The sequence below is a fragment of the Ovis aries genome, chromosome 2 (assembly GCF_016772045.2).
Source record: "Ovis aries strain OAR_USU_Benz2616 breed Rambouillet chromosome 2, ARS-UI_Ramb_v3.0, whole genome shotgun sequence".
NCBI classification, from domain to species: domain Eukaryota; kingdom Metazoa; phylum Chordata; class Mammalia; order Artiodactyla; family Bovidae; genus Ovis; species Ovis aries.
The window spans coordinates 199,233,564-199,261,517 of NC_056055.1; the positions used below are offsets into that span (position 1 = coordinate 199,233,564).

At 37.9% G+C, this 27,954-nt stretch overlaps 1 protein-coding gene across 2 annotated transcripts in view; it reads right to left on the reverse strand.

Moving 5' to 3' along the window:
* PGAP1 (post-GPI attachment to proteins inositol deacylase 1) overlaps positions 1-27,420 on the reverse strand; it is a 78,303-nt gene extending 50,883 nt beyond the window's left edge. For both annotated transcript variants that reach the window (XM_060410150.1, XM_004004787.6), the window contains exons 1-5: positions 27,183-27,420; positions 21,391-21,544; positions 18,385-18,560; positions 6,816-6,987; positions 2,965-3,122 (exon numbers count right to left, since the gene is read on the reverse strand). In XM_060410150.1, the coding sequence (XP_060266133.1) occupies positions 2,965-3,122; positions 6,816-6,987; positions 18,385-18,560; positions 21,391-21,544; positions 27,183-27,329 (807 nt within the window). In that variant the 5' untranslated portion in view covers positions 27,330-27,420. The remainder of the gene's footprint in view (positions 1-2,964; positions 3,123-6,815; positions 6,988-18,384; positions 18,561-21,390; positions 21,545-27,182) is intronic.
* Between the last annotated feature and the right edge of the window lie 534 nt (positions 27,421-27,954).

The window sequence follows — 27,954 nt, forward strand, 5'->3', positions numbered from 1 at the left end:
AAATCAGACTTTTATAAGTGGGGTACAGGCTTTCATTAAAAAAAAAAAAATCTCTAGATGATTAGCAATATATACTACTGGTTAGAGACAGAAGGGCAAAAGCCCAGTAAAAAATATAACTATTTTCAGAAGGTTTCCTAACAATGATCTGCAACCTCCAAGAACTAGAGAATTTTTTTATACAAGGTAATGACCTCCTCGTGAATGAACACCATCTTACATACAATGGGAGAATATTAAGTAAACCTAATATTATTTTTCATATCATCTCTCTCTGTACTGTCAAAGACACAATGAGATGCTCTCCCTAGAATTGTCAAAATAAAATGAAAACAGGAAACTAACACTGCTATGTGTGAGAAAATTTAAAGGCCTAACATGCCTCTCTAGTTAAAAAAAAAAGAAAGGTATTTGTAACTTCTAAGGAGTCATTGAGTCATTGTAATCCTGATACTCTGCAAATAACAATGTATATTTGGGTTCCAGGCTCTACAGTTGAAAGAAAATCTACAGCTTACTAAATGAACTTATAAATGTTAGATATTTTATTTAGGAATTACTGCTGGCAACTTACTTTAAAAACTGAGACAACCAGAGTTCACTGTGGTTCTAAGGTTTCATTAGATTCTCAGTAAAGTAAGAGCTCAGTGTAGACATCATTTACTATTAACTAGGACACAAAGCTAATTTACTTTCAGTCTAATATCTGTGTTAGAGCTAAAAAAAGGAACGTCAACACAAATAATAAAGGTAGCTGCTCATAATCTTTGTGGTAAAAACTGCTGAATGTCCACCAAAATCTTCCATTTTTACACAGTTAGCTAGAATGCATATTTAAGTCTCTACATTAAGATGTGACTAAGTACTCTGCTGCTGCTGCTGCTGCTGCTGCTGCTGCTGCTGCTGCTGCTACTGCTGCTGCTACTAAGTCGCTTCAGTCGTGTCCTAACAGTATGTAAAAGAGAGTGATATGTGCCACTGCCAGGCCTGACTGCTCTCCCTCCACGCTCTTTCTCCTCCCTTCCTGTGGGCTGAAACAGTGATGATTAAAGCAAACTTTTGGGTAAGGCATTCAAGAAGGGGGAGCCTGAGTCCTTTACTGAGCCTCCTTCATAAACCACCCACCACTTAAATGCACACCTAGGGGAGTTAAATGAGTAAAATGCAAAATTCTACTGTTTAAGTGCCATTATCTGCATAAGTGAATATTATAGACGTTTGGTCTACCATACTAAAATAACTAAGGTCTCTAACTTGAATGGTTTTTTAGTCCCAATGGGTTCAATGTCTTTTAACTGTTCTTGAGATAATCATTAAAAAATTACTTCTTAATAACTGTTTTTTTTTCTTAGGAGAATGTACATGTAGATATATAAAAGACTAAAGATTATTTGGGAGCTAAAAACTAAATAACAAAATATTTAAAAGCTAAATAAAACTCAGATTATACAATAACCAGCTTTAAGTTCCATAATAAGTAAAATATATTTTCGTTAGAGACACAGATACACAAGTTGCCTTAAACACAATACATTAACATATTGATTAGAAAAGCACGCGTACACACACCACTAAAAAAAACAAAATTTTTTAAAAGCTGCAGAAGAGGGTATCAATACAGCATAATGCTCCAGATCAAGTCTAGGAAATAAGTTATATCCAATTTTACCTGACTAAAATATCTATTTTTACTAAGAATTTCATATTTAGAGTTTTGAGAACTAGAATATATCTGCCCAAAATATTTCAGCAGCAAAAAACGAGATTCATACCAACAATGAGGTTAGAGAGGTTTACCAATTAGTAAATTAGTACTAATTAGTTCCAAAGCTATTATGGCTATATCATAGCTCCTCCAGTAGTAAGAAAATGGTGGATAAGGGCAGAACAGCCTAATAATTTTTGTTCTATCTAGTATTTCATTCAGTATTTACTTAATGAATAGCAATCTAAGGAAGAGCAATAGTAGCTAAGCCGAGCAAAGGCATATTTATGAAGAGAACTAGGAAACAAAGAACTATCATCTAAGAAGCAAAAGGAATGCAATGAATTTTCTTTGTAGAAATTAAACTGAGTTATATTTAGAGACAATGTGTATACTAAGTTTAAAAGTTAAGCTCTTAACTAAAGACTTCAAAGTTAAAAATACATGAATAATGTAAGTCCTAAAAAGGAACCTGAACTTATTTTACAGAAACTATGTATCCCAGTTAAAGATCAAATACCTGATATGCTAGCAGGGAAGAATAAATAGCAAGTTAATCAAGTCTCTATCTATACTCTGATGCTCTATCAAGTATCAGTCCCTCAGTCCTGTCCAACTCTTTGCAACACCGTGGACTGTAGCCCCCCAGGCTCCTCTGTCTATGGGGTTCTCCAGGCAAGAATACTGGAGTAGGTTGCCATTTCCTTCTCCAGGGGAATCTTCCCGACCCAGGAATTGAACCCTTGCCTCCCACATGGCAGGCAGATTCTTTACTGTCTGTGCCACCAGGGAAGCTACTACCAAGTATCAAAGCTAATTTTTAAAATTTAAAACTAGTAAACCTTCATTCAAGTATAAAATTCAAGAGTATGTGAAATGTTTGATCTTCTACTACTGTTGTATATAGCATACCACTGAGATACACAAAGGGCCCTTGGACATCAGCCCACACTTTCCTATACTTAAAACTCTAATCAATGGATAGGCACTTACTTTGAACAAGAAACAATCTGATTTGCACAAAGTTTCTAATATTCTTTTCACTTTCCATGGATTTAAGTATCCATGCCTCTGCCTTCCCAAAATAATAACATACATTTTTTCATATCTCTCTCCTCTCACTCACACACATGCACACATGTACACACAGGACACTACACCAACTCAGCAATCATTTCCAACCAACCACATATCACTTCTTTCATGCCCTGTTGTGACCATTATGTTACTACTTCAGTAGAATCTTTAAAAAAGATTACCACAACAGATAAAGCACTGGTATGATGGCTTAATTTTGGTAGAAAAGTCAGTCCTGAACGAACTTGGTAATCCCGGAATCCTCCAGCTACGGAAAGTGTGGTTAAATTTATCTGTCTAGCATTTAAAATCCAATAGTTGTTTACAGTCATATAAAAATCTGGTGGGAAATAAAAAAGACATACATTAAAAGTTAGTAACCATTCCCTGAAATAATAACCTATCTATGATACTAACATTAAACTGAATTTCTGTTTAAGCCACCTGAATTGTCTATAAACAATGCCATCCACATTTCTCTACTTTGACTAAAATCAGTTATCTTTACACATATTCTACTTTCCCCAGCAGTACCAATACTGAGGTAGCAAACATATCAATAAAGAAAAAAGATAACCCAATTTTACTAGCTTTGACAAGTCTATAGCAAACAGGTCTCTACATTCCACAAGGATGCTTTTTGTTCATAAGCCACATAATATAGAAATACCCCAAATTCTTTCAAAGATACAAGTTTCCTATGCGAAGGAGCTGCAGATCTTCCTAATCATGGCTGTATCCTTGTTTATAAGGGCTCAGCAGCTTTTTACTGCAGCCACTATAGTACTGGTGACCACACAGAGCGCTATTTAAGTTCTTAAAATACCATCTATCAGGGCAATGACAGTCAAATTATTCTTGGGACTCTCTACTGTAGAAAATCTGATGTTTAAAAGATTCTATTCATTTAGTTTAACAAGCAGTTTCAAAGGGAACTACTTGGGGATAATTTTTCCACTTTATCAATGGAAGATGAGAAAAATTTAGTGTCAAAAAATCTGAGGCCAGGGCAGGGAGTTCTCATTTCCTGTTCTGATTATCAAAACTTAATGCATTTTTTATCTTGGCATTTGATCACTTTTAACATTTTGGAACAGCAAACTTATCTCATTAACTCTCAATCCTATTTACTTAAGACTGCAACCAGGCAGACGCATTCCTAACATGTCCAGGGCCTGGGATAAGAGTTACCAATCAGGGTATACATGCCATATGTCTAAATACCAAAGTCAAAATTTCAGCTAACAAACTTAAATCAAACATATTTTCTCTGCCTACATATATATCATGATATATATATATATATATATATATCTCATTGAAATAACATGAAAGGCCAAGTTCAAATTAAGAATTCCAGGCAAAAGGAGAAGAGGGCAACAGAGCATGAGATGGCTGGATGGTATCACAGACTCAGTGGACAGGAGTTTGAGCAAGCTCTGGGAGATAGTGAAGGACAAGAGAGCCTGGTGTGCTGCAGTTCATAGGGTTGCAAAGAGTTGGACAGGACTGAGCAACTGAGCAACAGCAACAAGGACACCTCGGAGTTGGGCACTGGCTGATGGCAGCGTAGGGAGAACATATCTCTGTACACATCTGCAGCATAGGGAGAGCAGATCACTGAGCTCTCCTCCTTTACTGCCCACACATATTCCATCCTGCATCACAAGGACCTCCTGTGCACATTCAAGCTCTGTCTGTACTTTAAGCAGAGCCACCCCTGGCCACAGTTCAAGCTCAGGATTGCACATACCTGTCCTCAAGACAGATCCAAGAGAGAGGCTAAGGAAGTGAGCTTGAGGCATATGGACAAGAAAAGTCTGAAAGACTGGTTACCTGGATCATGGTCCAAAAGTAAAGGTACAACCTCCAAGTGGGTTTGCCCTGTACACTTCACACCCTGTGTGCATATGGCAACACCAGAGCAGGGCCTTGTAAAGTGCAGAGCCCAGTGCAAGGCTTCCTTTCTCCCTATTTAAGGACAGTATTTCCAACAAGTACAAACAGGGAATCTACTTCTGCACATAATAAGGGTCTCCTAAAAACTTAAAAATCTATCTTCCTTTGAACTTTTGCTTTTTCATACTAATTATGGCTTGATGCAATAAAAAATAAATACAAAATAAATGGCAAAGTGAAAGTTGCTCAGTCATGTCCAACTCTTTGTGACCCCATGGAATGTATAGACCATGGAATTCTCCAGGCCAGAATAATGGAGTGGGTAGCCTTTCCCTTCTCCAGGGGATCTTCCCAACCCAGGGATCAAGTCCAGGTCTTACGCATTGTGGGTGGATTCTTTGTGAGCCACAAGGGAAGCCCAAGAAGCTTGCTAATTACTGGAGAGGCACCTTGATCCTAAGAAGCAACTTTCAGCCTAAGGCAGTGGTCCCCAACCTTTTGGGCACCAGGGACAGATTTTGTGGAAGACAATTATTCTATGGACCAGGATGGGGGAAGGGGGGGCAGTGGTTTCAGAATGAGTCAAGGGCATTACATTTATTTTGCACTTTATTTCTAGTATTATTACATCAGATTTACCTCAGATAATCAGGTATCAGATCCCAGAAGGTCTAAGCCATTTCGAGACAGACCATAAGCATCCTCTAAAAACACTAAAACCTGACTCTCTTAACAGTTCTTTCCTCAGAGAGATTTTTAAAAAGGATTTTGAATAATTCTAATATAACTTGCAGGGCTTATCTACATATACCACATAAAATGCAGTAAGAGAAAGAAATCTTGATTATGATGCCAAGTATTATGACTATGTCTTTAATTTTTTCTAAACCTATTATAAAGAATAATTTATAATTATTAGAATCAGGAAGGCATATTTAACTTCAATATAAAATTAAATTTTTTATTCAAAGAGTTTTACAGGCAAAGTTTTAAATACAATAAGAAAAAAATTAATCTTCTCTTTAAGTACTACTGCACCAGATATCTCAGCAAATAAATTACTCCCTGGCAATGTTATGCTTAGATGGGTGTTTTGGAAAGCTACTTTGGTTTGGAGTCCTTAGGGTATGTGTCTCACTAATCTATAAAAAAAATTTTCAGCACAATTAAGATGATACAAATTTTTATAGAATAAAAAGTTGTGCAAATTTACTGATCAGGAAAAATAATTATTTCTTTCTAAAGATTTTCTTCTACACATATAGTATTCCAATAAGCCATGAAGACAATACTTGACTTTAATAAAAAATTAAGAGTTGGCATTTAATTCTTATTCGCCAACATTATCACTATTTAATTAGATGATAGCAATCATAAACTCCTGTTCTTCACTCAAAATTATCTGCAAAATTACAGTATTACCCATAGTTTTATTTCCTCTGTTATCATAATGTAACTCAATTCAGAGGCAGCATATGCAAAGGGTAAAATCACAGACCCAGAAACAAGCTTGCCAGTGTCAAATACTGGCTCCACTATTTTCTTGCTATGTGATTTTGGGCAAGAATTTATCCTGGCCTCTTTTTTTCTATCTGTGAACATGGCTATAATAATGGTATCCACCTCAAAGGACTGCCCTAAAGATCAAATGACCTAACAGTCATGTAAAGCTCTTGCCACAATATCCAAAATATAAGAGCTCTATAAATGTTAGCAATCCTAACTCATCCCATCACATAAAGTGCTAGCAGACCTATTTGTTTTTAAAAAAGGCACTTCTACTATTTTACCTAAATACAAGTTTATTTTGAATAGAGTAGCCATAAGAGTTAACAAAACAGAGAAATATAAATACATTGGGAGTCAACATTAAGAACAACTAAACTGAAGCTCAAATGCCTAGAGGCTGTAGGATGCATGTTATGATGCAACAGGCAGAGAAGACTAACAGCAGTTTCAGTTATGAGTCTTAAGCTGAAAGTCACAAAAAGAGATGCTCAGAATTCGAAGTACTGATTTAAACCTAAGCTGCTTCACACACGGATAAACCTGTAACACACTCTAAAGGGAGTAGCTGCAAGGATTTGTTTAATCCTAACCAATGATTAGTTAGTGTTTATGTAATAGTACTCACCTGTAATGAAACGATCTAATGGCATCACAGGAGCAACATGAGGTGTGGCTTGTGTAACGAGAAGATTGATGAGATCTTGTTTAAAATTTTTCAGTGTAAGCAATGCTCTTGCAACAAGGCCACCCATAGAATGACCAATTATTGCCACACTTTTTGGAGCGAATTCTTGACCCTAGTAAAAAAAAAAATCATCAAGGCATGATTAAAGATTAGAATCACAGTAAACATAATAAATACTTCTCTGTACATATAAGCAATTTTATTGAAAAAAGAAGAATAAACTATTTCTACAATCTCCCTTAATAAGACAGAAATACATTTTCATACACTTGTAATTAGTATATTCATACTGTTTTGTGTTCTGCAAGCATTTTTAAAAGTTAGGCTTTGGTTTTTTAAACCAAAATCACAACTCTTGGTCTAGCAAATCATGTTTTCCCATTTGTTATACTGTATGTAAGAGGTGTGATTACATTCGGTGTATATCAGAATATTAGATTTTATAGGGTATATTAAGTCAGATCACTTATTTGAAAGTGGAGGTATCACAAAAAAGCCACAACTATTCCAGGTACCATAGCAATGTACTATTGAATCATATTGATATACCTTATCTCATCAAATTATTTCTCTATTGTGGGCCTGGGCTTAAAAAGGAGTCAGCAATCCACAACATTTATTCACTGATGATTACATATTTTAATTTTTAAAGTATTTCTTTTTAAAAAATCTCTTCTATCTCCATATAGTATCAACTGTTTTTGAAGAGTTTTGCTCTCAAGGGGCATATAAAGAAAGATGTGGTTGTTAAAGTAGAAGTAAAAATAAAGTTTTTACTTTTTAAGAGAGAATAACAGTATATTTATATACTAGTGAGAATGATCTAGTAGTTGTTTTTGCTTAGTTCTCAATTGTGTCTGACTTTTTGTGACCCTTTGGACTGCAGCCCACCAGGCTCCTCTGTCCACTACCAAACTTCTGTTCATCACTTTCTGCACTGATCCTTCATCCATGCCTTCTCTCCTGTTACTATAATCTGGGCCTCATGCAGAACCAGAATTAAAAGAATTGACCTGAGACTGCTATCCTTATAACTGACTGTATTCAAGGTTGGCTCTGATTTGCTGTCTGGGACCACGGACTTTGGAAGGGTTCCCATCATTTCGAAAATGATAAAAATGGCTCATTATACCAAAACTGCTTTGTAAACATGGTTTATGTTGAATACCTTCAGCCTTATTTTTGTTGGGATTTTAGCACATGGGAGGCATAGGCACAAGGTGTCCAGGTGACTGGCCCTCAAGAAAAAACCTTGGCTACTGAGTCTCTAATGAATGTCTCTCATAGATGACACTTCATGCATGTCACAATCGTTGCTGTAGGAATTAAATGCATCCAGAGTGACTTTCCTGTAAGGGGATATTGGGAAGCTTTCACCAGGTTTCTCTGGACTTCACCCCATGCACCTTTTCTCTTTGCCAATTTTGCTTTGTATCCTTTCACTGTAATAAATCATAACCATGAGAACAACTATATGCTGAGTCTTGTAAGGCCTCCTGGAGAATCATCAGCCTGAGGATGGTTCTGGTGATCTTCCGAAACATACTTGATCTTAGCAAAAGCCAAACCCTACACATGCGCTCTGAAACCTATCCCCTTTGGCCTTCTCAAGGACATCACTCTGGCAATTCTTCTCACTTTCTTCTTGCATTGTTGTTTCTGTCTACTAGATCATTCTCACTAGTATATAAATATGGTCTTCCCCACTGGCTAGAGGGTAAAGAATCTAAAATGCAGGAGACGCAGGAGATGTGGATTCAATCCCTGATCAGGAAGATCCCCTGGTGGAGGAAATGGCAACCTACTCCAGTATTCTCCTCTGAAAAATCCCATGGACAAAGGAGCCTGGTGGGCTACAGTCCAAAGGGTCACAAAAAGTCAGACACAATTGAGAACTAAGCAAAAACAACTACTAGATCATTCTCATTAGTATATAAATATACTGTTATTCTCTCTTAAAAAGTAAAAACTTTATTTTTTACTTCTATTTTAGCAACCATGTCTTTCTTTATACACCCCTTGAGAGCAAAACTCTTCAAAAACAGTTGTCTGCACAGTACTTGCTGTCTCCAATTTCTCAAACACTGTTAAACCCATTCTGATCAGGTTTTCCCCTGCAAAACTCCTTTAAAACTGCACTTATCTGGTCACCAAGGAATCTAAAGATCAATTCTCAATCCTCACCTTACTTGACCTATCCATGGCAATACACAGTTGATCACTTCTTCCTCTATGAAAATGCTTTGCTTGGTCCTTGATGAGATACTCTTACAGTTCTCCTCTTAACTCACTGACTCCTCCTTTTTAGTCTCTTGCTGGTTCCTTCCCATCTCCCCTCACCCCTTAATACTGGTGTGACTCAGACCCACTCCTTAGATACCTTCTTTCACATCTTGAACCCATTAGTGATCTGATTCAGTCTCATGGCTCTAACTACATCACAGTTCTGTTCAGCTCAGTCATGTCCAACTCTTTGCAGCTCCATGGACTGCAGCACGCCAGGCCTCCCTGTCCATCACCAACTCCCAGAGTTTACTCAAACTCATGTCCATTGAGTCGGTGATGCCATCCAGCCATTTCATCCTCTGCCGTCCCCTTCTCCTCCTGCCCTCAATCTTTCTCAGCATCAGGGTTTTTTCCAATGAGTCAGTTCTTCGTATCAGGTGGCCAAAGTACTGGAGTTTCAGCTTCAACATCAGTCCTTCGAATGAATATTCAGGACTGATTTCCTTTAAAATGGACTGATGGGATCCCCTTGCAGTCCAAGGGACTCTCAAGAGTCTTCTCCAACACCACAGTTCAAAAGCATCAATTCTTCGGTGCTCAGCCTTCTTCACAGTCCAAATCTCACATCCATACATGACTGCTGGAAAAACCATAGCCTTGACTAGACGGACCTTTGTTGGCAAAGTAATGTCTCTGCTTTTGAATATGCTATCTAGCTTGGTCATAACTTTTCTTCCAAGGACTAAGTATCTTTTAATTTTATGGCTGCAATCACCATCTGCAGTGATTTTGGAGCACCAAAAATAAAGTCTGACACTGTTTCCACTCTTTCCCCATCAATTTCCGATGAAGCAATGGGACCAGATGCCATGATCTTCGTTTTCTGAATGTTGAGCTTTAAGCCAACTTTTTCACTCTCCTCTTTCACTTTCATCAAGAGGTTCTTTAGTTCTTCTTCACTTTCTGCCATAAGGGTGGTGTCATCGGCATATCTGAGGTTATTGATATTTCTCCTAGCAATCTTGGTTCCAGCTTGAGCTTCTTCCAGCACAGCATTTCGGAACCAGTCTGTTGTTCCATGTCCAGTTCTAACAGTTGCTTCTTAACCTGCATACAGATTTCTCAAGAGGCAGGTCAGGTGGTCTGATTCCTATCTCTTGAAGAATTTTCCACAGTTTGTTGTGATCCACACAGTCAAAGGCTTTGGCATAGTCAATAAAGCAGAAATAGATGTTTTTCTGGAACTCTCTTGCTTTTCCATGATCCAGCAGGTATTGACAATTTGATCTCTGGTTCCTCTGCCTTTTCTAAAACAAGCTTGAACATCTGGAAGTTCATGGTTCACGTATTGCTAAAGCCTGGCTTGGAGAATTTTGAGCATTACTTTACTAGCGTGTGAGACGAGTGCAATTGTGTGGTAGTTTGAGCATTCTTTGGCATTGTCTTTCTTTGGGATTGGAATGAAAAGTGACCTTTCCAGTCCTGTGGCCACTGCTGAGTTTTCCAAATGTGCTGGCATATTGAGTGCAGCACTTTCACAGCATCATCTTTCAGGATTTGAAGTAGCTCAACTGGAATTCCATCACCTCCACTAGCTTTGTTCGTAGTGATGCTTTCTAAGGCCCACTTGACTTCACATTCCAGGATGTCTGGCTCTAGGTTAGTGATCACACCATCGTGATTATCTGGGTCATGAAGCTCTTTTTTGTACAGTTCTTCCGTGTATTCTTGCCACCTTTCCATAATATCTTCTGCTTCTGTTAGGTCCATACCATTTCTGTCCTTTATCGAGCCCATCTTTGCATGAAATGTTCCCTTGGTATCTCTAATTTTCTTGAAGAGATCTCTAGTCTTTCCCAATCTGTTCTTTTCCTCTATTTCTTTGCATTGATCACTGAAGAAGGTTTTCTTATCTCTTCTTGCTATTCTCTGGAACTCTGCATTCAGATGCTTATATCTTTCCTTTTCTCCTTGGCTTTTCACCTCTTTTCTTTTCACGGCTATTTGTAAGGCCTCCCCAGACAGCCATTTTGCTTTTTTAAATTTCTTTTCCATGGGGATGGTCTTGATCCCTGTCTCCTATACAATGTCAGGAACCTCTGTCCATAGTTCATCAGGCACTCTGTCTCAGATCTAGTCCCTTAAACCTATTTCTCACTTTCACTGTATAATCATAAGGGATTTGATTTAGGTCATACCTGAATGGTCTAGTGGTTTTCCCTACTTTCTTCAATTTAAGTCTGAATTCGGCAATAAGGAGTTCATGATCTGAGCCACAGTCAGCTCCAAGCTTGTTTTTGCTGACTGTATAGAGCTTCTCCATCTTTGGCTGCAAAGAATAGAATCAATCTGATTTCAGTGTTGACCATCTGGTGATGTCCACGTGTAGAGTTTTCTCTTGTGTTATTGGAAGAGGGTGTTTGCTATGACCAGTGCGTTCTCTTGGCAAAACTCTATTAGCCTTTGCCCTGCTTCATTCTGTATTCCAAGGCCAAATTTGCCTGTTACTCCAGGTGTTTCCTGACTTCCTACTTTTGCATTCCAGTCCCCTATAATGAAAAGGACATCTTTTTTGGGTGTTAGTTCTAAAAGGTCTTGTAGGTCTTCAAAGAACCATTCAACTTCAGCTTCTTCAGTGTTACTGGTTGGGGCATAGACTTGGATTACTGTGATATTGAATGGTTTGCCTTAGAAACGAACAGAGATCATTCTGTCATTTTTGAGATTGCATCCAAATACTGCATCTCAGGCTCTTCTGTTGACCATGATGGCTACTCCATTTCTTTTAAGGGATTCCTGCCCACAGTAGTAGATACAATGGTCACCTGAGTTAAATTCACCCATTCCAGTCCATTTTAGTTCGCTGATTCCTAGAATGTCGATGTTCACTCTTGCCATCTCCTGTTTGACCACTTCCAATTTGCCTTGATTCATGGACCTGACATTCCAGGTTCCTATGCAATATTGCTCTTTACAGCATCGGACCTTACTTATATCACCAGTCACATCCACAAATGGGTATTGTTTTTGCTTTGGCTCCATCCCTTCATTCTTTCTGGAGTTATTTCTCCACTGATCTCCAGGAGCATATTGGGCACCTACCGACCTGGGGAGTTCCTCTTTCAGTATCCTATCATTTTGCCTTTTCATACTGTTCATGGGGTTCTCAAGGCAAGACTACTGAAGTGGTTTGCCATTCCCTTCTCCAGTGGACCACATTCTGTCAGACCTGTCCACCATGACCTGCCCATCTTGGGTGGCCCCACATGGCATGGCTTAGTGTCACTGAGTTAGACAAGGTTGTGGTCTGTTTGATTAGATTTACTAGTTTTCTGTGATTATGGTTTCAGTGCCTCTGCCCTCTGATGCCCTCTTGCAACACCTACCGTCTTACTTGGGTTTCTCTTACCTTGGACGTGGGGTATCTCTTCACACCTGCTCCAGCAAAGTGCAGCCACAGCTCCTTACCTTGGATGAGGGGTATCTCCTCACTGGCTGCCCCTCCTGTCCTTACGTGTGGAGTAGCTCCTCTCAGCCCTTCTGCTCCCGCGACTACAACTTCATGCTAGCTACACTTGGGATGTCTACAATGTACCTTAAATACAATCTGACTAGAACTGAACTCTTAATATCCTTTAGATCTGTTCCTCCTACATTTCTCCCCATCCTGGTTAATGATAATTAAATTCTTTTAGTTTTTCTAGTTTGAAATGAAGTAAAGTGTTAGTCTCTCAGTCATGTCTGACTCTTTGCGACCCCATGGACTATAGCCCACCCAGCTCCTCTGTCCACAGAGTTCTCCAGGCAAGAATACTGGAATGGCTTGCCATGCCCTTCTCCAGGGGATATTCCCAACCCCTGGGTTGAATGTGGGTCTCCTGCATTGCATGCAGATTCTTTACCATCTGAGCCACCAAGGAAGCCCTTTTTCTAGTTTGGGTCATCCTTAACTCTTCTTTTTCTCTCACATTACACCTCCATACCTGAACTGCCAGCAACACCTGTTGCCTTTGAGATTTATACCAGTATGACCATTTCCTATCATTTCCACTGCTATCAACTTGATCCAAACCAAAATTACCTTGCCAAAATTACTTCAATAGCTTCCTAACTGGTGTCTCTGCTTCTACCTTTACATCCCTTCAGTTTATCCTCAAAAGCACACTGACACCAGAATGATACTGTTATAACCTAAAAGAGGGCTTCCCAGGTGACTCAATAGTAAGGAATTTGTCTACCAACAAAGGAGACACAGGTTAGATCCCTAGACCAGCAAGATTCCACATGTTGCAAAGCAACTAAGCCCGTGGGTCACAACTATTGAGCCTGCACTACTGAAGCCGGAATGCCTAGAGCCCATGCTCTGCAACAAGGGAAGCCACTGCAATGAGAAGTCTGTGTACTGCGATGGAGAGTAGTCCCTGCTCTCAACTTCTAGAGAAAACTCCTGAGCAGCAACAAAGGCCCAGCAGAGCCAAAAATAAATAAAAATTAAAAAGAAAAAACCTAAAACAGATCATGTTATTCCTTTGTTCAAAAACCTCTTTAGTAGCTTTCTGTATCATTTAATAAAAGGCAAAATTCTTAAAACTGCCTGCAAGACTCTATAAACTGCCTTCCTCCCAAACTTTCCTTCTACTAACTTACTGTTCCAGCCATACCAGACTCGTTTTTCCTGAAATACAGGACCCATGTGTTTGCCTCATATATTTGTTTCCTCTTCCTACAGTACTTTCCCTAGGTATCTAAATAGGTTAAGTAAGTAAGTGAAGTCGCTCAGTCATGTCCAGCTCTTTGAGATCCCATGGACTGGCTGTAGCCCACCAGGCTTCTCTGTCCATGGGATCTCCAGGCAAGAATACTGGAGTGGGTTGCCATTTCCTTCTCCAGGGGATTGAACCTGGGTCTCCTGCATTGCACGCAGATGCTTTAACCTCTGAGCCACCAGGGAAGCCACTCCCTCATGTCCTTAGTTTGTATCAAATTGTCTGTGTCTCAACAGAGGTCTTCGCTGGGTGCCCTTATTTATAATTGTAGTCTACCTTCAACTACCTATCTCCCCTTTCTGTTTTTAATTCCTGGTATTTATCACAAGATAGTATGTATTTTTCTTATTTATGATGTTTTCTGCCTGCCTCTCCCTATTTGAACATAGTTCCATGAGGGCTTAGATTTCTGTTTATTCATTCCTATATCTGCACGCAGACTCACATGATGAACGAATGTGGTTTCTTCCATCTAAAATGTCCTCTCACTTTCCCATACCCAAGAATATCCATTCAACAAGACTGAGTTGTCTCTTAATCCCTATTGTACTTGCTTGTAACAGAAATAATACTTTCTAAAAGCCTCAATTTTAAAAAAAGTATATTAGTTCTATTAAAAGTGTAACATGTATTTGTTAGAGAAAACAAGACAAAAAAAAAAAAAAAAAAGGAAAACAAAGCACCTAATACTTTGCCAACTAAGGTCCATCTAGTCAAGGCTATGGTTTTTCCTGTAGTCATGTATGGATGTGAGAGTTGGACTGTGAAGAAAGCTGAGCACCGAAGAATTGATGCTTTTGAACTGTGGTGTTGGAGAAGACTCTTGAGAGTCCCTTGGACTGCAAGGAGATCCAACCAGTCCATTCTGAAGGAGATCAGCCCTGGGATTTCTTTTGGAAGGAATGATGCTAAAGCTGAAACTCCAGTACTTTGGCTACCTCATGCGAAGAGTTGACTCATTGGAAAAGACTTTGATGCTGGGAGGGATTGGGGGCAGGAGGAGAAGGGAACGACCAAGGATGAGATGGCTGGATGGCATCACGGACTCGATGGACGCGAGTCTGAGTGAACTCTGGGAGTTGGTGATGGACAGGGAGGCCTGGCGTGCTGCAATTCATGGGGTCGCAAAGAGTCGGACACAACTGAGCAACTGAACTGAACTGAATTGAATACATAACATTAGAGACACAATTGCTTTTTGGGAAAGACATTTATGGGATTAAATCTCATTTTGAAATCACATCTAATTTATCTTATTTAATAACTATCAGATATGTAAAAGGTTCTGTTTGATCTTACGGCTTGTTTCATCCTACAATAAGTGTAGATTTAAGCTAAAAAATATTTGAAGTAATTTTAAAATGCTGACTTAGGCAACGAATCAAGGCACCTAAGTTTCATTTTCAAGATACACAGGATTACCAATGACTGGATGACTGTAGCTTTACAGTTAAGTCTTGAATCAGGCAATGCAGAACCTCCAACTTTGTTCTTTTCCAAAGGGTCTTTTTTTATTTGTTGCTTTGATTCTTTCCACATAAGCATATCAATTAAAAAAAAAAGAATGACTGGTATTTGATTTGTAGAGCATTAAATCTACTGGTCTATTTGGGGAAAATTTACATCTTAATCTTGAGATTCTAAACCATAAAGTTGGTCTGTTCATTTATTTTGGATTTCTTTAATTTCTACCAGCAGGGTTTGCAGTTTTCAGTGACTAGATCTTGCACATCATTCAATAAATTTATCCATAAGATTTTTTATACTACTGTAAATGCATTTCAAAACTTCACCTTCCATTTGATCACTGATTTCTACATATTGACCATTTACCTGTGATTCTGCTAAATTCACTTATGAATCCTAAAACTATACTTCTACTTTAATCTTCAAATTCTGATGACATGTTTTCATTTTAATTCAATTCAAAACATTTTCAAATTTCACCTGTGATTTTCTTTTTAACCTCTGGGTTATCTAGAAGTCATTTCCAAACATTTGATGATTTTCCAGATATCTTTTTGTTGAGATTTCTAATTTAATTCTGTTATGTTCAGAAAATAAACCCTGTATGACTTCAATCCTGACACTGAGACTTGTTTTACGGCTTAACATATGGCATATCTTGGTAAATGTTCCATGTGCACTGAAAGAGATCACAGCTTGTTCAGTTGTTGGGTGTGGCCTATAAATATCAGTAAGCCCAGCTTGTTTCTACAGTTGTTGGGCACGTTCTATAAATGTCAACAGGTCAAGCTGATTAACAGTGTTAAAATCTTGTACACTTTACTGGTTTCCTATTTATTTCATCAATTATTCAGAGGATTGCTGAAATTATCAACCTTAATTGTGAATTTACCTATTTTTCCTCTGGTTTGTTAATTCTGCTTCATCAACTTGGAAGCTCTGTTACTAGGTGCATACTCCCTTGAGATTCTTTGGCCTTCTTGATGAGCTGACTCTTATCACCAAGAAATGTCCCTCTTTTTCAGTGTAATGTCCTTTGTCCTAGAATCTATTTAATTGATACTAAGATTGCCATGGTAACTTTCATACTATCTGTATTTGTATGTGTATTTTTTCCATTTCTTTACATTTCTTAATAAGGATTTTTACATCTAAAATGGCTTTTGCTTTCCAGTACTCAGATTAGCATATAGCTTGTTGGGTCTTGTTTTTTAATCCAGTCTGACAAGATCTTTCTTTTAACTGGAGTGTTTAATCCATCTACAATTAATATAATTATTGATAGCTGCACTGAACTCTATCATCTTGCCATTTGTTTTCTGTTTGTCCCATCTGTCTTTCGGTTCTTTCCTTTCAGACTGAATACATTTTATCGTACTTCACTGATACCGCATCTTTTACAAATCAAAGGTCTATGGCAACTTTGCACTGAGCAAGTCTACTGGTGCCATTTTCCAATAATATTTATTCACTGTGTCACATTTTTTGTAATTATCGAAATGTTTCAAACTTTTCCATTTCACTTGTTATGGTGAGCTGTGTGATCACTGACCTTTGATATTACTACTATGAAGGTTCAAATGATGGTCAACATTTCTTAGCAATATTTTAAAATTAAGGTATACACATTTTTAAAAACATGACACTATCGCACACTTAATAGACCATGGTATACTGCAAACATAACTTTATATGAACTAGACCCCCCAAAATTCATGAGACTTGCTTAATTGCAGTATCTGCTTTATTGCAGCAGTCTGGAACCCAACCTGCAGTATTTCTGAAGTAGATCTGTATTTCTCCTCCATTTGCTCTTTAGCTGCATCTCCTTCTTTGTTGTTGTTACTCTAGAAATTACAATGTACAACCTTATCCGTCTATCATGAATTAATATTATACTTCTCACTATAGTGGAATAATTCTATTTATTCCTCTTCCTATCTTTTTACCATTAGTATATATTTTCCTTCTAAATAAATTATAAACCTCAATGAATTCATTACTGGAAATAAATTTTTTAACCTTTTAATTCTGAACGAATTAGACACTGGCTCTCTAATCCTAACCCTTCCTCCTTGGTATGGTATTGCCTTGTATTGCCCTGTGAATACGTATTGTAGCACTCAAAGACTGAAAGAATCAAATTTCTAGAGCTCCTATCTATGCCTAGTTCTTAGTTCTCTTCTTCTCCTACTCTGACCATAAATCTAGCCATTTCTGTAGTCCCAAATGCCAGCCTCTGCCTTCTTCAGCTTAGTGATGTCAATTTGCTGTTTCATCTCTAAAACTTAACCCCATGGTCTGGAATATGCTTCCAGGCAGAAAGCTGGGCCCTCATAGAGCTCACATCACATGTTTTCCCTCTTTCAGTGATCATAGTCCTTTACTATTTGGTTGTCCAACATCTGAAAACATGTGCCTCAGATATTTTCACTAGTTTTATAATTGTTTATATATGGAGGTGGTCTACTCTAGTACCAGTTATTTAGACAATTAGCAGAATTAACAAACTAGAGGAAAAAATAGGTAAATTCACAATTAGAGCTGATAATTTCAACAAATCCATACTAATGGATTTAGGAAATGCACTATACTCCTAATTTGTATATAAAGGAAAAAAAAAATCTGTTTTCCCAAAATTCACAAGAAAGAGTTCTTGTAAACTGAATTTGAACTTTAAAACCCACGACTGAATTCAAAGCAATAGAATTTCACACAAGAAAACCTTTGTGCCACCTTTGCTTCAACTTCTGTGTGTGTGTGCGTGTACACACAACTCTTTGGACCTTATGGACGTAGCCTGCCAGGCTCCTCTGTCCATGGAATTTTCCAGGCAAGAATACTGGTGTAGCAGCCACTTCCTACTCCAGCAGATCTTCCCGACCCAGGGATCAAACCTGTATCTCCTGCAGTGGCAGGCAGTTTCTTTACCACTGAGCCATCTGGGAAGCTCGTGTAAACAAATAATTTAAAATACGCTGAGTCTCTTCAACAAACAAAAAAAGATACCAGTAGGCTGATCACTATTGATTTGCATGATTATCTCCTACCTTATAGAGCTTGAGAATTGTTTTAATGCATTCATGCACAAACTTGGTCTGCTTCTGAAGACTTCCACCATACAGTGCCACCAGTTCTTCATTGAAATTCACGCTAAAGAAGTCAAAGTGGTATTTGAAGTCAATGTCTTCGGCTTTTCTAAGTGCAATAGAACCAACAGAACGAACTGCAGAGGAAAAGGATTAAGTGTATATGAAACAAAAATTTTTAAAGTTTCTTCTATTCTAAAGCTTCAAAATCTCTTAACAAATAACTATCTCACACTCTGAATAAAACCTATTTCAGGGTGACATCCTTAATAATATCAATTTAGAAGAACAAACCCACCTAGCAATTGTGTGTCTTGTTCTATAAATTTTTAAAAATTAAATATAAAGTGAATGGTTCATTCATTCTCTACCTGTTTCCCCTTCAGCAGGGGCAACAACAGCTAAAAGGGAAGAAAGGAATCCTTGCACAATAAGAAGTATGAACTTTGTCAAACTTGAGGATTTTAAGACAGAAAATCCTACAAGAAATGTCTGCTCATTATAGCTTATCACAGTGGTTTTAAATACTCATGGAAGATTTGTATTTTTTTTCTTACACATGACATCACTGTAAGTAAATCTTGTCATGCTCTACCTTCTAAATATTTCCCCAATCAAGCTTTCTTCACCACTTCCACCACTACCTTCCTAATCCAAGCATCATCATCTTTTGCCTGAACTACTCTAATAGTTTCCTAAACAGGCTCTCTGCTTCTACTGTTGAACACTGTGATAAAGCATATATATGTATATAAGTAATATACATATATTGTGATAAATATGTGACATATACTATACATATATAGTGATAAAGTATATATATATAAAAACAATTTTTTAAGTTGCTGGTCTCTTAATTTCAAATGAATTCCCATTTCCCACAATTATACTCTCTAGGTTTTGGGTTTAGCAAACAAAACATTTGTTTGCCACTCCATTTTTTAAACATATTCACAAACTATGTAACTCATTGTGCAAAGCATACAATTTAAAGATATTTTGTATAGTCACAGAGGTATACAATCGTTTTCTGCAATCTAACTTCAGACATTTTTTAATCACTCCCAAAAGAAAACCCTTTACTCATTAGCAGTTACTCATTATTCTCTTCCTCCTAATTCCTAGAAAGCACTAATATATGTGTGTGTGTGTGTGTGTGTGTATATAAAACTGAATCACTTTGCTGTATACCTGTAACTAACACTGTAAATCAACTATTCTTCAATTTTTTTAAAGATCTAAGATAAAAAAATCAGTAAAAGTTACTTTTACTAGATTAAAAAAAAAAACAGGTTAAGCGGAAGAAGCCAGTCACAGAATAATATACACTGAGTGATTACAGTGAAAAGTTTAAAACAGCCCAAAATTGGGACTTCCTTGGCGGTCCAGTAGTTAAAACTTGGTACATCCACTGCAGGGGACACAGGTTCAGTCTCTGGTTGGGAAACTAAGATTCTGCATGCTGAGTGGCAAGGCCAAAAGTAATAATAATAATAATAAAATTAAAAAGATCAGTTCCTCTTTAAAAAAATTTTTTCTTAATAGCCCCAAATAAGTAGAATGAATTAGAGATGCACACTAAGATGCTAAAACTATTAAGAAAGTAAAGAAAATGACTACCTTAAACTTAGGATTGTGGCTTCATTTAGAAGGAAGGGAGGGAGTTTTAATCAGGAAAAGGCACATAGGGGCTTCCAGGGTGCTGACGACCTTCTACTTCTTGACTTGAGTATGGCCCCTGGGTACTCACTTTACAATCACTTTTAACCAAATAATGACAGTCTACATATTTTTCTGTTCATGTGTTATACTTCAAATACAATGATTAAATTTTAAAAATCAGAGTTTATAATTTCCTACCCAAACTCTCCAATAGTTATCCATCACATTTAAATCAAAATTCTAAGTCTCTTCCACAGCTTTTATGATACAGCCTGCGGCTACTTTTCCATCCTCATCACTTTTCACCTTCTCTAGTCTCAGCAGCCTTGAATGCACCAAACATGTTCCTGCTTCCACGTCTTTCTTGCAACAGTACCATACCTTAGTCTCTTCCCATACTCAAGCCTCTGCTCAAAATGTCATCTCCTCACAGTGGCCACTTCATCTAGTCACCTCTTGACCCTGTTTATCCTTTATCCCTTACTCGTTTATTTTTCTAACTTTTAACATTACTGGCATACTAATATCTAGAATACTGCCTAATATCTAAAACACTGCCTGGCTCATGGTAGGTACCCCATAAATATTTGCTAGCTAAATAGATAAACATGTAAGTAATTATACTTTGTTGCTGTTCAGTCGCTAAGTTGTGTCCAGCTCTTTGCGACCTCATGAACTACAGCACACCAGGCTTCCCTGTCCTTCACTATCTCCCGGAGTTTTACTAAATGTTGAAATAATTCTATTCTCATTATATGAAAGAACACATCATTTTTTTTAAAATAACAATAAAAAATGGATTTTAGCTGAAAATGCTTCTACATTGCTTGACTATTACACTAGGAATAACTGCTCTATTTCAATTTGGAATATGTACACAAATTTTCCCCAACCCCACCTTTCTGTGTTTGCCTCTGTATTTCTAGACCTAATTTAAATAGCTCCAAAAGAAAGAAATCAATCTCCTCTCTTGCTCAGCATAACTTAAACCACCGATTTACTTCTCTAGTCAATGCTTTAGGTTCTCTTTTGTGTACCCTCAATTTCTAACATAAACCTCTTACCTCTGCTGATTCCCAAATCCCCATATCACCAATTTATCATCATCTTATCTTCTCCTACTTATTCTCTGCAAAGTGGCTTTCAACTTTTTTTTTTATATACTTGTCACATACTTCTCTCAGATAAAATGTTATATATTTGCGACTCCCAGTATGCGTGGTGAAGTAGTTAATGCAGAGTATGTATCTAAATTAATTCTTAAACTGAATTTCACAGCTTTCAAAATTTATTTTTGAGACTTACCTTGCTTATAACTTCCAGCATTACCAGGAAGAAAGAGAACAGGAATACCCGTTAAAGGGAGAACTTTGTGTTCTTCAGCATAGGACCCTTCTCCATAAAGATATAATTCATAAGCAGGATAGCGTTTTGCCAGTTTCTTTGGAAGTTCAATTTTCTATAGGAAAAAGAAAGCAATTTCACTTTAATCTGTTTTAGTAATACAATTCAGTCTCACTATACCCAATTCTGAATTATACAAATCTGAAACAGAACAATATAAAAACGTTACTGATGATAAAAACTACATTTAATGAACAACAAAGTTCTACTTTTAGTTTACACATATGAAGCATCCGTCTTGAATTAAGTGAGTTTTAAACCATGTAGTCTTCAAGAAAACATAAAATGAGACTACTTAAAATTCTAATAAATAGAAATTACTCAAAATAGCTATTGACAAGAGAAAAATACTGGTTTATGTCAGCATGCGCCATGTTAACATAATTGAAAATGCATTAAATTTAGTATCACTTATCAATTATACTTAGAAATGATAAAAGCTTTCCATTATTAAATGAATTCTTTTTTGCTATTTTAAACTGTTTTGTAATGTCTCTCTCCTTTTACTCAGGACCTAATATTTACTCCAAGCTGCTGTATCATTCAAAGGAAAGTAACTTTGTTTTATAATGCAGCTTTCCTACCTCTCAACTTAATACGTACTTAACAAATTAATCTGAATTGTACAGGCATGACTTGGTCAAGACATGGACAGTTTTCTCACCACAAACATTCCAATGAATTAGCATCTGTTTCAGTTTTCATGGACCTGGTGCACGGTTTGTCTGCAAGCCTAAAACTACTCTGCAATTCATATTATTATTTACCAAATGAGCCAGTAATTGACATTTCTTTCAACAAAATATGAACAAAGTCTTAATGTCATCCCCAAAACGTAGGCATCTATAAAATTAGTAGTAAAGCATAAAATCTTCTTCTGCTCCTTTTTTTTCCCTTTTTCTTTTTTACCCCTAAGGGATAGAGACCATTAAGGGCTTCCCTGGTGGCTCAGACAGTAAAGAATCTGCCTGCAATGCAGGAGACCCGGCTTAGATCCCTGGGTTGGGAATATCCCCTGGAGAAGAGAATGGCAACCCACTTCAGTATTCTTGCCTGGAGAACTCCATGGACAGAGGAGCCTGGCAGGCTACAGTCCATGAGGTCACAAACAGTTGGACACGACTGAGTAGTTAACACTGAGACTAACTGAGAGACCATTAAAAATGAAACCAGTTATACTGAACAGTAGATTTTATTTAAAGAGACATCAAGAGATTTAATGATCTAGCAGTTATAGATCCTCTGGAGAAGGAAATGGTAACACACTCCAGTACTCTTGCCTGGAAAATCCCATGTACAGAGGAGCCTGGTAGGCTACAGTCCACGGGTTGCAAAGAGTCAGACACGACTGAGCGACTCAACTAAACTAGTAACGTACACATGCTTGGTGAAAATTTCAACTACTGAGTGAATTTTGAAAATTGTAAATGGGTAATGACTAGTGAAAAAAATCACTGTTCTAAAAAGAATAATTCTGATCATTTATGCAAATTCCTGGATATTTGAGGATGGTACCATAAACAATCTGTGCCAGTAACACCATGAAAACAACTTCAGAGACTGTGAGCCTGTTGTTTAAGTTACTAGCAACTTTATCTCCTCAAATATTCAAAATACAGAGATATCAACTATTTGCTTTAAGATGTGTGTATGTACCTCAGCTCAAATTAGTCCCAATATTAATTACACACAGTAAATAATCAAAAATAAAAAGGATGCAATATTTTGTTCTTTAGGTGTAAATTATGCAAGGAAAAAAAAAAAGGAGAACAAGGGAACAGTTATCTTAACTCCTTATAATTTAGCACACTATTTGAGATAGTAGCACACACACAGTAGGTTCTTTTTAGGACGGTGACTAAACAAAAGTTTTGAACGAGTTGAAAACTAACTAAAAAGGATAAAACAATCAAATATGTCCAAAAAAGTATTTAATTCCCTGGAGACAGAAAAATAAGCAAAAGAATATTATTTGATAAATTTCACAATCTACTATTATAAAAGCAATTTTATAGTGAGACAATGTACATTTTAAAATATGACTGCATATAATATGGAGTAGAAAAAAGCATAAAGATGGAAAAAAAGACAGAACAAAAACATAAAGTGGGAATCGTAGGCAATGGCAAAACTGTGTTTCAACAAAATTCAAGTTGGGAGTAAGTGGCAGGAAAAGACAGGAAGGGTATTGCCTAGATTGAGGACAGAAAAGATATAGGTATACAAAAAGGATGATGATTAAAAAACAGAAGGTGGTCAAGGAGTTTAAAAAAAGAAAACATTTATAGCAACAGGACTCCAATATATTTTAAATTGATTATTTTAAATGAGAACCCTCCCCCACCAAAGGCTAACAATCCATAGTCCATACTGCTGTCAAGAAATAACCTTGTTAAAACATACAGCTTATGAGTTTCTTCACTACACACACAGATGATAAACACTTGAGAGGTCCTTTAAAACCTGGTTCTAATTATTCTTACTAACTTCCTTATAATTTATATATGCCATATTTTAAATGTTTTAATATGTTCCAAAACTCAAGATTCAACAGGGTATATACTGAAAAAGCTCTACTATCCTTGGGTTCATTAGTTATCCAATTACCTACTCAGAAGGCAACCAATGTTAGCAGTTTGTGCCTCCAAAAGTAGTTTACATGTACAATATACACAAATATAAGTAAATGTGTCTTAGGTTATTTTCTTCTTTTCATAAAAATAACATACTATAAATACTACTTATGGAATGTATCCTGGTGCCTTCCTACCTTCACAAATGTTCTTTATTCCTGCAATTTTCTTGTTTCTACACTGTGTGAACTACATACATATCCTACATTGCCCAGTATACAACCTCTTCTCTATAACTGTTGACTGCCCAAGATGAACATGACTGTTCTTTTCTGTGAAGAGCCTTGTACACACTCTTACAGTGATATGATAATGTTCAATACATTATATTGTGCCTATTCATTTCATTCCTGTCTCCCTCATTATACTTTAAAGACAAATTTAAAGGCACAAGTCTGATTTATCTCTAATTCCTCCTCACCCAAATCTCGCATCTAAAATTTACTTAGAGAAGTCATTAAACGATATACTAAATAAACATCACACTTAATAACAAGTGATTTGCATTTCCCAATATCAGCATTTCCTTTCAGAGAGCAAGTCACATATCTATAGCCAAATAAATTATTGTATGAAACACACACAGATGTTTTCATCTCAAATTCTACAATCTGGCTAAAATGTAAGGCAAAAAGCTTTCAAGGATAATGTATATTTTGCCTGGTAGGTTTGTGAGATGTTCAACTAACTCTGAATAAGTGAATCTAGGAAAACCAAAGGTAGCGGATTAAGAGATATTAAAAAAAATTTAAATTCAAAACAATTTTTAGAGTTTCAAATTCCTGTCCCACATTTTATTTTTAAAATGGAAAATAAAACTGAGCATGTTTCAACCAACCTTTTAAATGCCTCTAAAATTCTGCTAAAGAATATGTAAACAAGAAGTAAAAAAAGAAGAAAAGCATCAAGAAAGAGGAAAAAAAAAAACCCCAATAACTAGGATATTCCATACGCTGGATACCAACGTGTGAACAATTAGTGCTTACTATAAAATATAACTAAAAGCAATATAAAAATATGTTTAGAACACTTTAAACAAATAATTGGTTTTTAATAGAAAGCCCCCAGTTATCCAGAAATCTCACTTATTATACTCAAAATGACTCATTTCTTAGGCAGCTTCTGCAACCTAGTGTGCACAGTAAAATGAAGAGTCAAACACAAATACTGTAATGAATAAACACTTTTTATACCATAAAGATAAATTTATTGAAAATGTGTATCAAAACTCCTGCCACTCTAATATTACAGTACTAACGTATTATGAACAGAAGTACAAAACCTCAAAAATAAATAAAACCTCAAAACAGCAAAAATAATTAAGACTATTCAATAACAACAAAAAACCCCAAACAGCTCTTTTGCATTAGCTATACTAATTTTCTGTGTCTTGCCAGCCAATATTACGCTGCTTTGTTCCCAACAGTAAGTGATTTCTACTACTTGAAATTTTAAGATAGCTTCAATAATTGTGGATAATCCAAAAATAAATGGGAATTAGTACTATACTGTTTCCATTTTAACCAAATTCTTCAATGCAGTACAAAACTAAAACGACCTACTTCAATCTACTGGGAGTTTTCTAATTAAACCAAAGAAAAATAAAAGATTATAAAGGCTCTGTTTTCAGTTTTTTAAAGAATCTAAACTAAAAGCCCACATATTTAACTATATGCAGCTTCTGATAAACATAAACCAGCATATTCATTTAGAAATTAAAAGACCACTGTAATATGCTAAAATCTGTTCCCTCAACAGCATCTGATATCAAAAGCTTCCATTTCCATATAAGCACTGATCCAAGGTAAAGATCTCAAAACAAGCCAAATCTCAATTCCAAGCAAGGTAAAGATATCAAAACAATCTAAATTTGAATTTTGCCCACGGGAAAATGGGTAAGAAATGAGAAAAGAATGTCTTCAGCAATTTAAACCTTAAGTAGTTTTAAGATCTAAATAATAGCAAGATAATCAAATAATATTCCTCCATAATGACCTATACATGGAAACAACCAGGATCTGCATCCCTCACCTCAAAGAATAAATTTTCTGTGGTTTTCAATGCATTTTATCAGTATGTTGTAGTACACACACTTTTTACGGTAGGGAGTTATCATTACAATACATATCCCATAATTAGGGGAGATGCATTGAGAAAGGAAAGAATCGTTCCGGTGAAATTTCTTTGGATGCCTGTGTAATTTGTCACTCTTTTTACAGCTGGTCATGAATGAAATTCTAGAGTCTACTATGCTGAACCGATAAAGCAACTGTGACTGAAAATATCGAAAACAGAAAGAAAGATGGGGGCGGAGAGATAGAAGGGCCGGGTCTTTTTAAAATTGCAAACACAGTGAGAAAACAAAAACATCACCAGGAAACAGACTTTACATTCAACTGGTAAGGGACGACACGCCCCTATACAGGATGCAAGCACAGGCACCGACCCAGGACCTGCAAGACTAGGGGGCTTCGCAAAACCTTCCCCGGAGAGAACTGAGTTAGTTCCTGGTTTATTTACTCATCAGGTTAGCCTTTCACATAGAGGTAAATCCCTGAAGTCTCTAAAGCAGACCTGGGAACTATCTAGGCAATATATACTCTGTAGAAGCTTGGACTACTGGGCGGAAGGGGAAGCATTTCGGCGTGTGGGAAGCAGAGGGCTCGGAGCACCTGTTAAGGCAGGAAGGCTGGGAGGAGGCATTTGGGGAAAGGGACTGGAGCTGAGTCTCCGGGGATGAGGGGCGTCGGGCCCGGCCCTTCTCTGCTTGGGATTCGGGACCGCGAACCGGGCTGAGGAACTGGGAGCAACCTCGAGGGGGGCGGGGAGGATGCTCCGGGAACCATCTATCAAGGACCCCACCGAGAAGAGAGGACACAAAGGGCAGAAGAAGAGGACCGCGGGGGCTGCGAAGTATTCTGGGGCCAAGAAAGCAAAGACGCAGCAGGGGTAAGGGGAAGGGAGAGGCGCGGGGGGCCGAGGCAGGGGAAACGCACCGAAGGGTAAGGCTGCAGGGGCCCGAGCCTCGGAGCGGCCAGCGAAGGGAGGGCAGAACCTCACCTGATACTCCGGGTACTCAAACATGTAGCTCATACTGCACTTATTTTCCTCAAAGCCGAAGAAGACGTCCCATAGCCCCAGGGTGGCCATGAAGACCATGAAGGCATAAAACGCCAGGTTCCAAAGATTGACAGAGTGGAGTAACATGATGCCTCCCCCACTACAGCCGTGGGGCCGTCAGCCCTGACTAAGGGAACAGAAGAACGTCCCGCTGCCCGCGCGGGAGCGAAACCCGAGCAGCGCGCGCCTGCGCGGACGCCCGGCCTGCCCGCGCGCCCACCGCGCGTTGCGCCTGCGCGCAGCCTCTCCGAAAGCGTCCAGCCCAGCGTCTCCCTGGGAGAGCGGAGGCGGCGTGGGCCGCGGGAGCGCGAATCTGAGGACTGAGAAAAGAAGGCGCGGAGTGGGCTGGGCTGGAGGGTGAGAGGAGGGAGGAGAGGGCGCGAGGAAAAGGAAAAGGAGGAACGCGGAGGGGAGAGCAATGAGAGGCAGGCTAGAGAGAAAGAAGAGCGGTAAAGTGGGGACGAGAGAGGCATGGGAGAGCGCGGGAGTCCTGGAGCCGAGGAGAAGGAAGGATTGAGAGTGGGCGTCTGGTGGCGTAGGGGCGAGGGGGGGGAGAGAGAGAGAGAGAGAGAGACAGAGAGAGACAGAGACAGCCGATGGTGAGCACACCAAGCATGGGGAGGGGAGACATCAGAGCCCAGGGACCATCAGTTGTCACGTCGCGAACATCTGTCTCCCTGTGCAGCTTAAAAACCCTACCCGTTCAATTTTG